This window comes from Neofelis nebulosa, chromosome 10 (assembly GCF_028018385.1).
Source record: "Neofelis nebulosa isolate mNeoNeb1 chromosome 10, mNeoNeb1.pri, whole genome shotgun sequence".
NCBI classification, from domain to species: Eukaryota; Metazoa; Chordata; class Mammalia; order Carnivora; family Felidae; genus Neofelis; species Neofelis nebulosa.
In genome coordinates this window covers 17984524-17999857 of record NC_080791.1, presented here as the reverse complement: position 1 = coordinate 17999857, position 15334 = coordinate 17984524, and the positions used below count along the sequence as shown (strand labels likewise).

Genomic DNA, 15334 nt, shown 5'->3' with positions numbered 1-15334 from the left:
CAGTGAGGCAGTGTGATGGGGAGGGGGGTGAGAGGAGAAAAGAGGAAACGGGGAGCTGAAGTCTTGGCAACCTCACTTGGTGAAGATCACAGGGACTGCTGGAATAACAGCCTGCCAGAGATCTGAGCTGTTACTTGGAGCACGGCAAGAAAGATTTAAATTAAACATCAGCTCTAACTTCCTGGGGCCAAGGCCTGTCAGATCGGGGAGGGGGGGGGCTGAGTACAGGGGTGGCGGGGGAATGCAGTGAAGACAGAAGCACCTTTTTTGGCCTAGGATGAGTCAAGAGTCATCTTTCAGGACATCTGAGGGGGTAGGGATGGGGAGCTCTCCACAGAGACCTGGCCTGTGGCAAGAAGGCTCAGGGGGCTTAGCCTATAGGGCAGTGGCCCAGGGCTGGGGAGGCGGGGGTGGGGGGACAAGACCAGCCACAGGACTAGAGCTAGGACGGCAAAACACTTTAAAGTGCAGGTAACGGGGCGCCTGGGTGGCTCAGTCGGTTAAGCGTCCAACTTCGGCTCAGGTCATGATCGTGGATCTTGTGAGTTGGAGCCCCACATCGGGCCCTCTGCTGTCAGCGTGGAGCCCGCTTTGGATCCTCTGTCCCACTCTCTCTCTGCACCTCCCCCACTTGTACATGCTCTCTCTCAAAACTAAATTTAAAAAATTAATAAAAAAATAAAGTGCAGGTAACAATTCTGAGAGTGGGTTCATGAAGAGGCAAGATAGATATCTGGGCAAAGACTCAGGGATTCGCCGGGCGTTCTTCTGACCATGAGAAAAGTGGGTGACATTAAGGGCGTAGGCTCCAGGGGACAGTAGGGGGGTGGTGGTAGGCTCCAGGGGACCGGGGGGGAGGGGGTTAGGCTCCAGAGGATGGAGGATAGGCAGCAGGGGTGGCTTGCTGAGGCAGTATCTGTCCCGTGGTGGATTTTCTCCTATTTCTAGAATCAGATCCTCCCAAAGCTACTGCTCCTGGAAGGCTGAGCCTCCAGGCCCCAGAAAAGGTGCAAGACTGATCCTTCCTTCCTCTGTCCCTCTGCCCTGCCCTCTCCCCGGCTCCTGACCTTGCACCTCCCGTCACCAAGCTCTGTCTGTTCTCGAAGGACCCTGGCTAGAAGGCTCTTCGGGGCAGAGAAGGGCTGAGGGGGTACTTTGCCACTGTCTCCCAGGGATGTATGTGAAAGGGAAGACTGACAGATTCCTGGAGAAACTAGGAAGGGTTCCAGCAATAAGCGAAACAACAAAGTTTCGAGTTCGTTTTCTCCAGGGGAAAAGGAGGGAGAGAGTTGATGGAACAGAGAGCAGGCTATTACTCAGAAACTCATCCCCAACTGTCTTTATCCCCCATGGAACTGGAACCAGTGGAAATGATCTCAACACTGAAACGACGGAAGCTCAAGTTCGAGGTGACACCTGAGGAAGAATTCACTGATTGAAGAAGTAAACACTGGAATTGGTGAATGGGGAAGAAAACCAAAGACAACCTTTTCCTAGAGAACTTAGACAGCAAGAGTTTCAAACTTTATTTTAGCAATAAAACGTAGCAGTGCCTCCCCCGCAAAGGCATTCTTTGCCAGAATCGCCGTATCTAAACAGAATCATGAAGCAATTCCTGGGGAGCTCAGACTTCTGTCTTCTTGGTGTCCACAGCCTCTCCCTCCACCCATCACCTCCAAGGCACCCCCCACCCCCGCAACGCCCCGCCCGGGGACGCAAAGACCCAGAGCAGCTCAGTTTAAAAGTCCTGTTGTGAAATCTCCCCTCCGTGTCCCCTCCACCCAAACAGCCTGGAGAAAAGTAAGTACCCAACAAAGGACCACTTCTTTTCACTGTTTTGCTATTGCTGTTGTTGGTAACACCAACCAGGCCCCGATGGGCTCCTCCAGACCTTGAGAATCCATGACATCTTTGGGCCCAGGGCACAGGTTGCCAGCCCAGAGACAGTCCCCAGGTTGGCGTAGCACTCACCTCCTTCTCCCCACAGATGTTGCTGATGATAGAGCTGGAGGCCGGACTGGAGGAGGGTCCCAGGACAGCGACCACCCCCTTGGGGAGGATCTGACACACTGCGGCCAGCAACAGGACGGAGCGTGGGCAGCAGGAAAGGAAACAAGGCACTCATCAGGCGGGATGGGGGCCGGCTCCCCTGCCTGGGGTTCAGGCTCACGCCCAACCTTCACCTGCAGGACCCTCACCGTCCGCCACTCTCCCCCCAGCCTCCTCCCACCTTTCCAAACTCAGTGCCTCTCCTCTTCTGGACTATGGGGCTCCAGGACAGCTTTATTGGAGTTTATGGAAGGTATTAAATGAGGAAATGACCCAGGTTATGACAACATACGGCCACAGCCAACAGGGTGTGTAAATTGTCTTGGCTGTCACTGAAGGACGGGGGCTAACAGCGGAAACCTGCGGATTCCATCCTGCCAGACCTGCAGCGAGGGTGCTGGGAGCCTCAGCATGGCTGCCTCGGGGGCTGAGGGCCCAGCTCACAGAACGGTCACCTGCCGTGCAGTCTGTCAGCCCCTCAAATCTAAAGAGGAAGGGGAGGGGCGCCTGGGTGGCTCAGTCGGTTGAGCGCCGACTTCGGCTCAGGTCACGATCTCGCGGTCCGTGAGTTTGAGCCCCGCATCGGGCCCCTGTGCTGACAGCTCAGAGCCTGGAGCCTGTTTCGGATTCTGTGTCTCCCTCTCTCTGACCCTCCCCCATTCATGCTCTGTCTCTCTCTGTCTCAAAAATAAATAAACGTTAAAAATTTTAAAAAAATAAATAAATAAATAAAGAGGAAGGGGAGGGGCGCCTGGGTGGCTTGGTCGGTTAAGCGTCCGACTTCGGCTCAGGTCATGATCTCACGGTCCGTGAGTTTGAGCCCTGCGTCGGGCTCTGTGCTGACCGCTCAGAGCCTGGAGCCTGTTTCGGATTCTGTGTCTCCCTCTCTCTGTGACCCTCCCCCATTCATGCTCTGTTTCTCTCTCTCTCTCAAAAATAAATAAAAAAAAATTTAAAGAGGAAGGGGAGGAAGAAAGGCAGACAAGCAGTGGGACAAAGGGTGGTAGAGAGGATACAGAGAGAAGAAATCAGACTCAGCTAAAGCCAAGGGAGCAGGAGGGAGATAAGCAGAAAGAGAAAACAAGAGGGAGGGAGGGAGGGAGGGAGGGAGAGGGAGGGAGGGAGGGAGGGAGAGGGAGGGAGGGAGAGAGAGAGAGAGGCAAGGAGGAGTCTCATGTCTCGATGGCATCCTCTGTCACTCTTGCTCACCTAGACCCCAGCTTGGTGCACCTGCTTCCCTGAGTGTGTTGGGCCCTTTGTGATCTTGGGCTTCCCCACGGAGAAGGAGCCCTTCCTTCCTCTACTCTGGACACTCACCCTGTCAAAGAGCACCTCAAATGCCCTCCTCCTTACACCTTCCCCGGCTCCTTTGTGTGGAATTAATCTTCCCCATCTCCCCCAGGGCCCCTGAGGCCCCTCGTGGATCCCTCTGTACTGAGACGCTTGTAAATGTGCCGAATTCAGCTTGTTGCTTAGATGTCTTTCTGCTCTCACTAGATTTCAAACCCTGTAAGGGCAGCAGCTGAGCCATACTTGTCTCTAAGACCCCGCTTCTCACCTCCTCGGTGTCCAGCACAAGGTTTTCTAGGTGCCCAGCTCACAGTCATTGAACGAATGAGTGGAGGGATGGATGACTATGCAATTCGAGGAGGAGGAGAGAATCTCAGATTTTAAAACGCTACAGACTGAGCACCAAAGGATGGGAGAAAAAGGAGGTGACAGAGAGAACCTGACCGTGGTACCAGAACCCAAGAGTCGCCCGCTGGAATATGCACTGAGGTTCCCGGACACTCTGCAAGGCATTCTTCACTGCAAAACTCGAAACTTGACTCTGGACACATTTTCTTCCTACTCACGTCAAGAGTCAGGCTGAGCCATTTCCAAGGCCAGTAAACTGAGCTTAAGGGATCAGTCCAAGGTTCCTTACTGAGGAGGCGGCTGCAAAGCCACACCTGCAACCTAGACGTTCTTTCTCCTAGGGTAGGGTCCTAAACATTGGTCCACACAGCCACGTGATGGCCCTCATGGGCCCTCACGGGGGGAGCACCAGAGTCCAAATCCCAGTGTTGCCGTTTCACACACAAACCACAGGCTGTCCTCCCAGCCTGAGGCTCACGCAGGGATCCCGCCACACCGGGCATCTCAGCTGCAGGCCGTGGGTACCCGAGCGGAGCTCATCTGTACTGTTTCTGAAACATTCCCAGTGACAAAGTAGCCACAAGCCGGCTTCATCTCTGAAGACTGCTCTTCCAAGTTGAAGCAGTTGGCATGTAAGTTAGGCCAGGTGATCTCAGCCAGCTTAACTCTTACTGGCCACTAGACGCTCTAAGTTCGTCGGCCGTCAGACTCCTGCACCTTAGTGGGTCTTAGTTCCTGATTTTACCGATAAGGAAACACCACCCGAGGGATGTTCAGTGACTCCTCCTTAGAGGAGTCAGGCATCTAACAAAGGTCAGAGCCAGCACCGGAATTCAAGTGTGTTGACCCCATCCTGTTCGGTGCCCATTTTGCTATCTCGAAGCCCCCCCAGCTCCCTGCAGCCACCCCACCCCTCCCTACCCACCCCTCCAGTCCAGACCCCCATCCCATCTCTTTCTACTGAATCTGCTTTCCGAGGTCACCAGTGACCTCTTAGCAGTTTTCCCATCCCATTCTCTTTCTGCAGCACCTGATGTGGCTGACTGCTGTGTTCTTTTGAATTTCATAACCGTCCAACCCTGATTCTGGTCAGTCTTCTTCACTTCCTTTGCTGATTCCTCTTCCTTTCTCCACCTGCTAAATCCAGGTTTGATCTGTGCCTCCCTCTCCCCGGGCAATCTCACCCTTGCCTTGACCTCTACTCTCCTCCCTGCCCAGGTGATCCCGTACTCCGACCTATGTCCTGGGTTAAAGGTCAAGTTCCAACCACCTGCCAGACATTGCCACGGGGACTTCGCTCTGGTATCACGCACCCATCATGTCCATGGCAGAGAGGAAAGCCTGTCTTATTTACCTCTGTATCCTCCATACTTAACACAGGGCCTGTGCTTCATAGTTATGTGCTCAATAAATAGTTGCTGAACCACCCTGCTGCCTGCTCAACACGTTCCATGGAAAACTGGAAATAAGCTACAGGTCCAGTCATAAGGGAACACTTACCTTAAATGTCGGTCATATACCCACATGGAGTATTATTTAGGTATTTAAAATGCTTAGGAACAGTTTATGACAGTATTAAAAATATTTATGAAATAATATTAAGAGAAAGAAGCAGGATATGAAATTATACATATATCTACATGAAGGCTACAACCAAGCAAATACAAAAAACAGGCACTCAGGAACAACTGTAAGATGTTATAAAAGCCCGCATTTACTCAGAGCTAATTATGCACTTTATATGAACGGACGTATTTAATTCTCATAACGACCCGATGAGATAGGAACTATGACTGTCAACTTCATTTTACAGATGAGAGAGTGGGACAGAAAAATTAAAGGGCAGAGTCGGGATTCACACCCTCAGTCCCTGAACCCAGGTCGGCACCTTCACCTTGGCACCCTGCAGCCTCCCACCGTCCCACGGTGATTAACTGGGACGTTAATGGGGATCGCTTTGGCCAGTTCGACATTGAATGATTTTCTTCCCCCTCTTCTTTTCTGTTACTTTCTATAATGAGCATCTACGCATTTTATAACATGTCATTATAAAATACAGAAGCCATAAAAAAAAAAGTTTCTTCCAAGGAGGAAGTAAAATTCAAATGTGTGTGATTTCCTCAAGATACTACCTTTCCTGGGGCGCCTGGGTGGCTCAGGCGGTTAAGCGTCCGACTTCGGCTCAGGTCACGATCTCAGGTTGTGAGTTCGAGCCCCACATCAGGCTCTGTGCTGACAGCTCAGAGCCTGGAGCCTGCTTGGGATTCTGTGTCTCCCTCTCTCTCTGCCCCTACCCCTGCTTACACTCTGTCTCTCAGAAATAAACATTAAAAAAAAAAAAAAAGGATACTACCTTCCCAGCCCTTCCTCCCATCGCACAACTGACTATTCCACACCAGCCCACCAGGAACATACTTCCAATTTTCCTACTCGAGCCTGGTCCCAAGTAGTTCTCCCTGACCGGACCTGGGATTCTTAACCTGCTGCCTCAGATCTGGGGGGTAGAAGTCAGTGGTCTGCGAACACTTTGGGGGGGGAAGCGACATCATTAATTTCTCTCCTAAGTAAAACTTGGCATTTCCTTCAATTGTGAACACAGGCGATAACCACAGTATCTCAACAGTACGTGTGACTTTGTCACCAACGGACACCCCAAATCTTTTCCTGCCACGTTGCAGTGCTTCAGATAATCTCAAGATAACATTTATATCATTATTTCAAAATCAGGCCAGCAGTTGCACCTGTTGCTAGGTGTGGCCATTTAATACCTTAATGAAGAAGCACATTTGTTAATATATCGTTATACAAATATTTTTAACTCATTGCCATATAACTGGTTTCCTTGGTCATCCTTTCTATCTTATTCATTTAAAAACACTTTTCTGAGAAGGAGTCCATTAGCACTATTCGCGCCCCCAGGTGACCGTGGTCTAGGCCCTCTCTTGCCCTTCGGCTTGGCAAACTCCTACTGATCCTCCAGTGCCCAGCTCAGACCTTGCCCCCAGGCAAGAACACACTTCCCCCTCCTTCTACCACATCACACTGTGGCTCTGAGTCAGTCCTGCCCTGGAGCTGCTGAGACAGATCCTTCCCTGTTCTCTGAATTCCTGGCCAGCTTCTGCCCCAAGCTGGTTCATTATGTTGGGCCTCAATAGAGAGAAGCTTCTCCTAAAAATAAATTCTTTTAGAAGGCTACAATCCCTTATTCCCAATTCCAAAAATCCAAAAGGCTCTGAAACTGGATGGTTTTCATCAAGCTCATTTGGTGGCAAAATCTGATCGAAACAGACAGATGTGAGGTTATTTATAGTATGCGAATATTTGAACGTAAGTATGCATTTATTTGAGTCTGGGGTTCTGCCCGAAGCCCCGCTAGAGAGGTTACTTGATGCATGGTGCGTGCACCTCATGACTTTTCCCGTAGCTGGAAAGTTCTAGATTCTAAAAACATCCAGCCTTAGAGGTCTGTGGACCTGTGCCGTTCTGACCATCCATTGTCCATCTCCCACAATAGACTGGGAATCCCTTGAGGGCTTGGGTCACATTAGTTCGGTTCTGACAAAAAGGAACTGTCCAAAAGATGTTTGCTCAACTGAATTGAAATGATCCAAAATGATCCAATAATCCCCATGGCCTGGGGACCTCCTGGGGTCTGGGAATCGTTCTTTCGTTCCTTACGAAGGATGCCTTGCTCAAGAAAAATGGAAACTTTATAAAGGGCCTCAGCTCTGAAACCTCTGGAACGCTGACTCGATGGGCCCGGGCCAGCTGCGTGACAGCCCTGGGCAGTTTGTGAGAGGGACCGCTGGGGAGGGAGGTGCACCTTACCTCTGCCTCCCAGGGGGGCAGGGAAGAGAGGGAATGGAGACGTGAATGACATTGCCATGGCAACAAAGTTTCCCAGCCAGCAGAGAGGCATCGGAAGACCAGGGTCAGAGAAGCTGCTGGAATAAAAGACCATGGGGCGCCTGGGTGGCGCAGTCGGTTAAGCGTCCGACTTCAGCCAGGTCACGATCTCGCGGTCTGTGAGTTAGAGCCCTGCGTCAGGCTCTGGGCTGATGGCTCGGAGCCTGGAGCCTGTTTCCAATTCTGTGTGTCTCCCTCTCTCTCTGCCCCTCCCCCGTTCATGCTCTGTCTCTCTCTGTCCCAAAAATAAATAAAAAACGTTGAAAAAAAAAATTAAAAAAAAAAAAAAAAAGACCATGATGGGGTGTTGTAAGGGGAGAATGGGGTGGTTCTTCCCCTCAAGATGCCAGTTCTGGCCTTGACCCCGAGTCCTTCTCTTGAGTCTTTACAGGGAGAGGAAGGGTCTGTCTGTGATGCAGACGGCTTAAGAGGGGTTAAATGTAGGCATCGCTGATTACAAGGCCCTCCAGGGCAGGGGCAGCTTCCTGGGTGGGGCAGGGTCCTCCTCACTCACAGCCTGGCACTCGATGAGTCACTCAGTGGCTCCCTGAGCCCCTTGGTGAACAGGCCTGGCCACGGGGAGGTGACAGTGAGGTGGACCAGCGGGGGCTGGGAGAACTCCGAGCCCCCTTCCGGTCAAAACACCTCGCGATGCTAAAGCCCAAGTCGGGCGGGAGGACAGGGTCTCTGGGTCTGGTTACGCGGCAAACCCAGTGCAAAGCGAAGCCTGACTGTCCCGGAGCAAAGCAAACAACGGCCTCCATCACCCTGGAAGAACCAGCCTGTGCCAGAGCCTGCGGGAGTGTGCTCCATCCTTAACCCTCCGAGAGCGGACAAGGGCTGAATGGGGGGCCTTGCTGACCCCCGAGCTGACGAAGGGGGCACGTGACGGTGACAGCACCAGGCCTCTGAACCGTCCTGCGCTGTGGGGGGAGGGTTCTCCCTGGTCAGAGAACTCAGAAGTGCCGCTGGCTCCCCCCACCCAGGGCGTCTCTTGAAAGCCCTCAGCCTGGTCCTGAACAGCACCACCATTTACTGGGACATTCCACGTGCCAGGCGCCGGGCTGGCAGATGGGCCGGCGCCCTGAATTCTTACAGTCACCCTGCGAGGGAGAAGTTGGTATACGAATTCTCCTTCTACTCCTACTTCTGCTGCTGCTTCGTAAAATTTATCGAGAGTTCACCCTATATTGGGCACTGCTCTCAGTCCTGTCAGCCCATCGCCTCATTTAATACACACACACACACACACACACACACACACACACACAACCCCTCTTAAAGTAAGAACTTTTATTATCTTCATTTTATAGGCGAGGAATCTGAGGCACAGGAGCTAAGCCCAAGGTGCTGGCAGAGCCCAGGATTAGGATCCTGGCCCGTCCGACTCCAGAACCTGACCCCGAGTCTACACCGCTCTCCAACCCCGGCCCTCACTCTGCCCCACAGAAACTCTCTGCTTTAGCCACGCCCAACTGTCACTGTGCCCCCAGCCAGTGTGGCTTCCTGCCTCGAGCGCTGGCCCGTGCCACCGCGCAGTCCGCATGGGTGCCTTCTCTTCTCTTTGCCCACCAAACATTCCCAAGTCCAGCCCAGAGGCACGATCTGACCACCAGCTGCAGCTAAACACTACGTATTCCCACCCGCCCTCTGCCCACGTCTGAGCCACGCGGCACAGCTACTGAACTTTATGTCACGTTTCAGACGTTTCTGGGTTTTAACTGCCTCCTGGGAAAGACTGTGAGCCTCCGTCTCCCCCCCTGCCCCCCAGCCATGAGGAGGTTGGACCAGATGATTTCAATGCGTTTCTGAGTCCACGGTACACACATGGGATGTGGGGAGCTCAGAGAGGGGGCAGCGAGGGATGTTTGTTGAGTGACTCATCGCCGTTCATAAGACTTTCTCTTGGCTTCTCACTTTCTCCCCTGACGCGGACTTGGATTTGGTCTACTGAACTGATGGGAGGAACGCTTGCCCTCACTTACTGGAGGCAGCTTTGCATCACCCGAGGTCATGCCGCTGGAGCCTGTGAGGAGCTCGGGAGCTCATGGAGGAAGAGCAAAACCCTGCGGCCCGAGCACCCCACGCCGTGCTCCTCTCCACGGGCACAGGGGCCGCGTGGGGCCGGATAACCAGTGCGCCTCTGGGTCTCCAGGGGAAACAGTGTGGACAGCTGATAGCACGCTTGGCCTCACTGAGACAAGCCAAGGCAGAGGCGAGGGGTTGACAGGGAGGCCCCTGCTTCTGGCTCTGCAGTAAATTAAACTTCAAACTGGCTCTGGCAGCAGCAGGGACAGTGCCTCCGGGCGTCTGGGTGATAAGGGGGCGGGCGCTCAGTTAAGCTCGGATACGCCAGCCGCGGGAGACGCGCTGATCTGTGGAACAGAGCCGGGCAAGGCCTGTGGGAACCTCCCTGCACGAGAAAGGCTGAGGTGCAGATAAGATACAGAAGCAGGGAGGGAAAGGGCCAGGCGGGAAAGAGATGACCTAGCAGGTCTCGTCCATCCCTCTCATTTCAGATCTGCGGGCTGCGCGGAGGGAGTCGGGAAGCCAAACATCAAGAAGCCCGAGGCAATGACGGTGACAGGGCAGGGGTGAAGGGAACCCCACGTGGGCTTGAGGAAGCCTTACGGGCGACCCTCACTTTAAATAAACCCACTATCTGAAAATCTAAGTGAACCAGAGACAAGAGGAGGTGATTTTGCACTTGTAACTTTCCAGCGTCTGGGGTTGTTGTTAATTAATGCCCCGTCTGGTCCTTCCCATCTCCCAGCCTGGTTTTCAACCATCAGATGAGGAAGTGGAACCCTGGACGTCAGCATCTTCGGTTTCTTGACACTTTGAGATCTTAGATTCTTGAAAGAGTCGTTGTTCTCCTCAATGGATAGTCCCGCCCCGAACATAATTCATTAAAGCGTGATCTATCCAGAACTTTCTGAAACCCACCTACTGCTCCTGAAAGTGGACAACATGGTACGTTGCTGGATTGCTACCGCAAACTTCGAGCTGGCCTCTGCTTCCCATAACCAAGAACCGCTGGCGTCTCCTTCGTCCCCTTGGAACAGAGCTCCTGGCCGTTCCCAGAGCTCCTGGGTGACAGGTGTGAGTCTGGGGGCATTGCTCAGGGCCCCAGACTGACTCAGATAGTTTTAAGTTAATCATGCAAATTAGCCCTGGGCCACCAGCCTGGGGAAAACACAGCCCATGACACTGAGCAGCAGCTGGCTTTGGGTGGCCCATCACAACTTCCAAAGGCTCCACGCTGTCAGGTGCATCAAGTCCGGAAAACTGGAAAGGGAAAGGGAATGTCCAGTTACGGCGGACGCCCCGTGAGGCGTGCTGACATTAAGACAGGCCACTCGAGAAGAGCTGGGAGGCAGACGGTGCTGTCACCTCCAGGTGGCTGGAGTCTGAACACGGGAGAGAGGGAGAGGATGATAAGACAGGAAGGAAGCCTGCTCAAAGGAGACGAGGAAAGAAAGCCAACAACAAAGTCCACAGGGGCCGTTTACCGAGTACCAGTAACACGCACGGTACTAAACATCTCACCTCCACCGACTCATGCTGTGCCCTGAGCGACCCTAGGAGGTGATATTACCATCACCCTCATTTTACAAACGAGGAAACTGTAGAGGTGACTGGGTGGTTCAGGCAGTTAAGCATCTGACTCTTGATTTCTGTTCAGGTAATGATTTCCTGGTTTATGAGTTTGAGCCCCACATCATTGCGGTGCCTGCTGGGGATTCTCCTCTTCTCCCTCTCTCTCTCTGTCCTTCCCCTGCTCATGTTCTCCCTCAAAATAAACTTAAAAAAAAAAAACACAAAAAAAACAAGGAAACTATAGTACATCCTATGCACACATAGCTAATAAACAGTAGAGCCAGGATTTAAAACTGACCGGTCTGATCCTAATATCTATGTTTCACTCTTTATAACACAGACTCCCCAAAGTAGGGATTGCAGATCTACCGTCCCTCCTTGATCCGGGGACCCCATCTCCCTCCTATGTCCTTCCCCCAACACGGCCACTGAAGTCCAGTCCCTGCCTGGAATCAGCCGAGAGCACTAACCCACCGCCTGTTCTCTCCCTTACTTCGGGAGGGAAACAGCTGGGCTGGAACATTCCTATGAACTATCTGGGTGGTGTTTAAAATCCATTGTGGGGAAGCAGCTCTGGCTTCAGATGAAAGGCCTTTGGGGTAGAAAGATCCAGAAACGCTGTTTCTAACAAATGCTAATCATGCCTCAAACACAGTGAGATGTAAAAGCTGAACCATGGGTTACTAGCTAATAAAATACTTGCGCCTAAAAGAAGGGCATGAAAAAGACGCCCCAAAGCTCTGTAACGTGGAATAAAAGTATCCGTTTCCTTCATTCCCCTGATTCATCTGGCTAAATATTTTAGATGTATTGACTTTACTAAGACAGGCTGCATGGGTCACTGGGAGAGGAAATTTACATCTGCTAATGACCCCCAACCACAACGGGCAATCTGTGCTCTCTGTTCTGCCCCAAGAAACCAAAGGGAAGGAGGGAGAAGCTGGCTTTTCAAAGTACGCACCGCAAAGCTATTTAGGAACCTAGATCCTTGTCTGGGACCCAACCTCCTAGACAAAGATCCACGACAGACTGGACTAGGAGATCTCACAAGACGTTGCTGCTATTTCTGATTTCATTCAAAAGGTGTAGAGACATTTGGAATCTTCCTTTCATTGTACTAGAATTTCATCTCTTTGACAGCTAGGATTTCCATCTGCTCCTTGCTGGATCCCCATTGCCGAGAAGAGAGTCCAAGAGGCACTCACTAAATATTTATTGACTGAACTAGTGAATAAGCAAAGGACTATTTCCGGTACCTGTTCCCTCATTCCCCTGTCCGTAGGAATCTGTGTCAATAGATCCTGCTGGACTCAACAGTCCTGTTCTGTATGGTCCCTAAGAGTGTTCACTCTCCCCAAGGGTCGTTATCAGGCCATCTGGCCAACACCTGTGACTTGTGACATCTGCCATGGCAAGATGAGCTGGACCCATCAGATCCTCTACCTTGCAAATTCAAACCAAGAGGTGCCGAGGGAAGTTGCCACTGACGTGCACGCTGAGCAGAGACTGTAAACCCCTGATGGCAGGGACCGTGTCTACCTTGTTTTCTGCATCGTTCCCAATGCATGATATTCCGAATCATGCCTGAAAATGAGTAAATGCTCACTAAAAGTTTCCTGAATAAATAGACATTGGGCCTGCATGGCCATTATGGAACAGGTGCATGATGAATGAGCCAGGGAAAGCAATAAGCCAGAGAGGGAACAGCACAGATTCGATATCACAAGAGCCATAAAGGAGCTATGAGACAAAGATCCTAGGCTTCCTCCCTTCCTGCCCTCTCCGGAGCCACACAACGTCCTCCCTACCACACGTGGGCCAGTGTGATGTGTCTCTTCTCTTGCAACACTAATGGTCCAGATCAGAGCAGTGCTGAGTCCACACACAGAAGACCAGGTGTCTCACATGTACACCTGAGCAGGTGGCTCTTTTATTTTAGTCCGGTTTTGCCAGTGAGCGTAACCAAAGGCTGACGTGTGTTACAAAGGGAGGAGACGGGGCAAAGTCTTGGGGAAGAGACATTATCACCTCTCTGGGCTGAGAGGCTCCTCTCCTTCCCTCTGCACTGGGGTTGTTCATTTCCAGCTCAGCTACGAGCACCAGCACACCGAGTGGGAAGCTCATCCTGTAAACTCGTCAAGGGGATACCAGCAACACACCAGAGAATTCCAGGGAGGGCATAGCAGACGGGGTGCCGGCCTTGCAGGGTGACCACGTGAATGCAGGCTTCCGGACCCGCTCAGCCCTCAGCTAGCTCTGTGGATGGGCAAGATATTCAACGTTAAGATACTCAACGTTGAGCCTCTGTTTCTCTTATAAAGTGGGGCCAATAACACCTAGCTCTCAGGGTAGTAGCGTCAAAATCAGTGCCTAGCACATAGTAGGGGCTCCACGCATGTGACTCGAGCGACCTGTTGCAGAGGGTTGTGTGTTATTTTAAGTGATTTAAATCTCACACCAACCTGCAAGATTTGCAAAGTAGAGGCTAGCACTCACATTTTGCAGATGAAGAAACTGAGTTAAACGGGAAAAGTAACTTGTCCAAGGTCACCCACACAACAGCCAAACTCCATCCCAAGTCCCACGGTGCTGCCCTCACCACAAAATTGCAAGACGGGTGATCAGATGTGCCTGGATTAAGCTGGCCCTGGGCTGGCCATACCTCTCTTAATCACACACAAGGTTTCATTCAGCGGTTTGCGTACGATACGTCCAGGAGTTGGATGAATCAATAGATGAAGGAATGAATGGGTGGGTGAATGCACGAATAAGTATCCTGTCTTAATTCTACTCCACACATAACTGGCAACGAAACCTGGGGACCTCACTCAGACTAAGCCCTGTGGGGCCTCCTGGTGCATGTTTCTCTCCCTCTCTCGGGAACGGCTGATCGCAGGCCTGGTGTTGGGTACAGCTCACACTATCAGCCCCTCCTCTGCCAGCAAGGAAAGCAGAGGGCAGCCCTGCCCATTCTACGTACTGGTTTCTGCAGTCTCGTACTCGCTGTCTCTGAGAAGCTCAAAGATGTCCACTTCGACCTTGGCCTTGCCCAGCCTCTCAGGAGCGCGGTTGATGCGGTTCTTGGCCAGGGTGATGGAGAGCCGCTCCCCTCTGCTGCACTCCATGGGGTCATCCAAGATAGCAGCTGTGGGCAGGCAACCACACGGAGACAGTTGGTACCCTCTCCCGTCACCCTCCTCTTTCTCCAGTCTCCCCCCACTGCCACCTTCCTCTTCCAGGCAGCTCCCCGCGTCCCCCTCCACCCTGCCGTCCTCGGAACTATTCCCAAAGCCAGCTCTCTACGTGCTAAGGGTCGTGGTTCGTAGCCAGGTGCAGCCATGAATTCTAATGTGCATCTCTACCTCAGGAACCCCATCACGTCATAGCAGGGCCCCGGGGGCCAATGTGTACCAGGTCCTGAGACCCAGGCGTGGTGATACGCTTGGATGTACATGTGCACACCGGCCCGCGTGTGCAAAGGAAGGGAGACAGTGGCTGTCCTGTGAAAATGGCATTCTGGGCCTCTGCGAAACTCTCCCTGAGATGAGAGGGTTAAAGGAAGCCAGGCATGAGAGGGAGAGCTGTGGCACGAAGGAGCAGGGTCAGGGTCCTGCCGAACCCGGGTGCTCCCGGCTCAGACACTGACGAACCATGGCAGCCGGTGAGCAAGGCAGTTTCTCTGAACTTCCTTTCCTCACTGAGTGTTACGAGTAGTAAGAGAACCTCCGGGGGTTGGTGTGTGACTTCAGTAAGATAACGTACGTGGGTGACACATCACACGGATTTCATCGGTGTGACTTAATAGGAATGGTTGGAGGGAGGTGGTACCGATAGCTGCCCAACTTCCGGAAGTACTATTCAGGTAGCACAGAGGCCTAGGTTCGAATCCCAGCTCCATCCTGAATTAGCTACGAGACCTCAGTTTCCTCACTTGGAAAATGGGGAGAGCGCCCAGTCCTTGGGCTTCTGTGAAGATTACGGGAAGAGTGTATGCAAAGTGCTCAACATAGTACCTGGCACATGGTATAAACACTCAACAAATCGAGCTCGGGATATCGCTCATTCTCTTGGCAGAGGAAGTTACAAAATCGAGCATCTCTACAAAGCTCGTATGTGAATGCTCAGAGCAGCACTATTCATA

At 52.3% G+C, this 15334-nt stretch overlaps 1 protein-coding gene across 3 annotated transcripts in view; it reads right to left on the bottom strand.

Moving 5' to 3' along the window:
* Nucleotides 1–15334, bottom strand: part of GRIK4 (glutamate ionotropic receptor kainate type subunit 4) — a 433258-nt gene that overhangs the window by 164948 nt on the left and 252976 nt on the right. For 2 of the 3 annotated variants that reach the window (XM_058687070.1, XM_058687072.1), the window contains exons 4-5: nt 14174–14338; nt 1972–2069 (exon numbers count right to left, since the gene is read on the bottom strand). In XM_058687070.1, the coding sequence (XP_058543053.1) occupies nt 1972–2069; nt 14174–14338 (263 nt within the window). The remainder of the gene's footprint in view (nt 1–1971; nt 2070–14173; nt 14339–15334) is intronic. The other variant, XM_058687071.1, reaches the window with a different exon arrangement.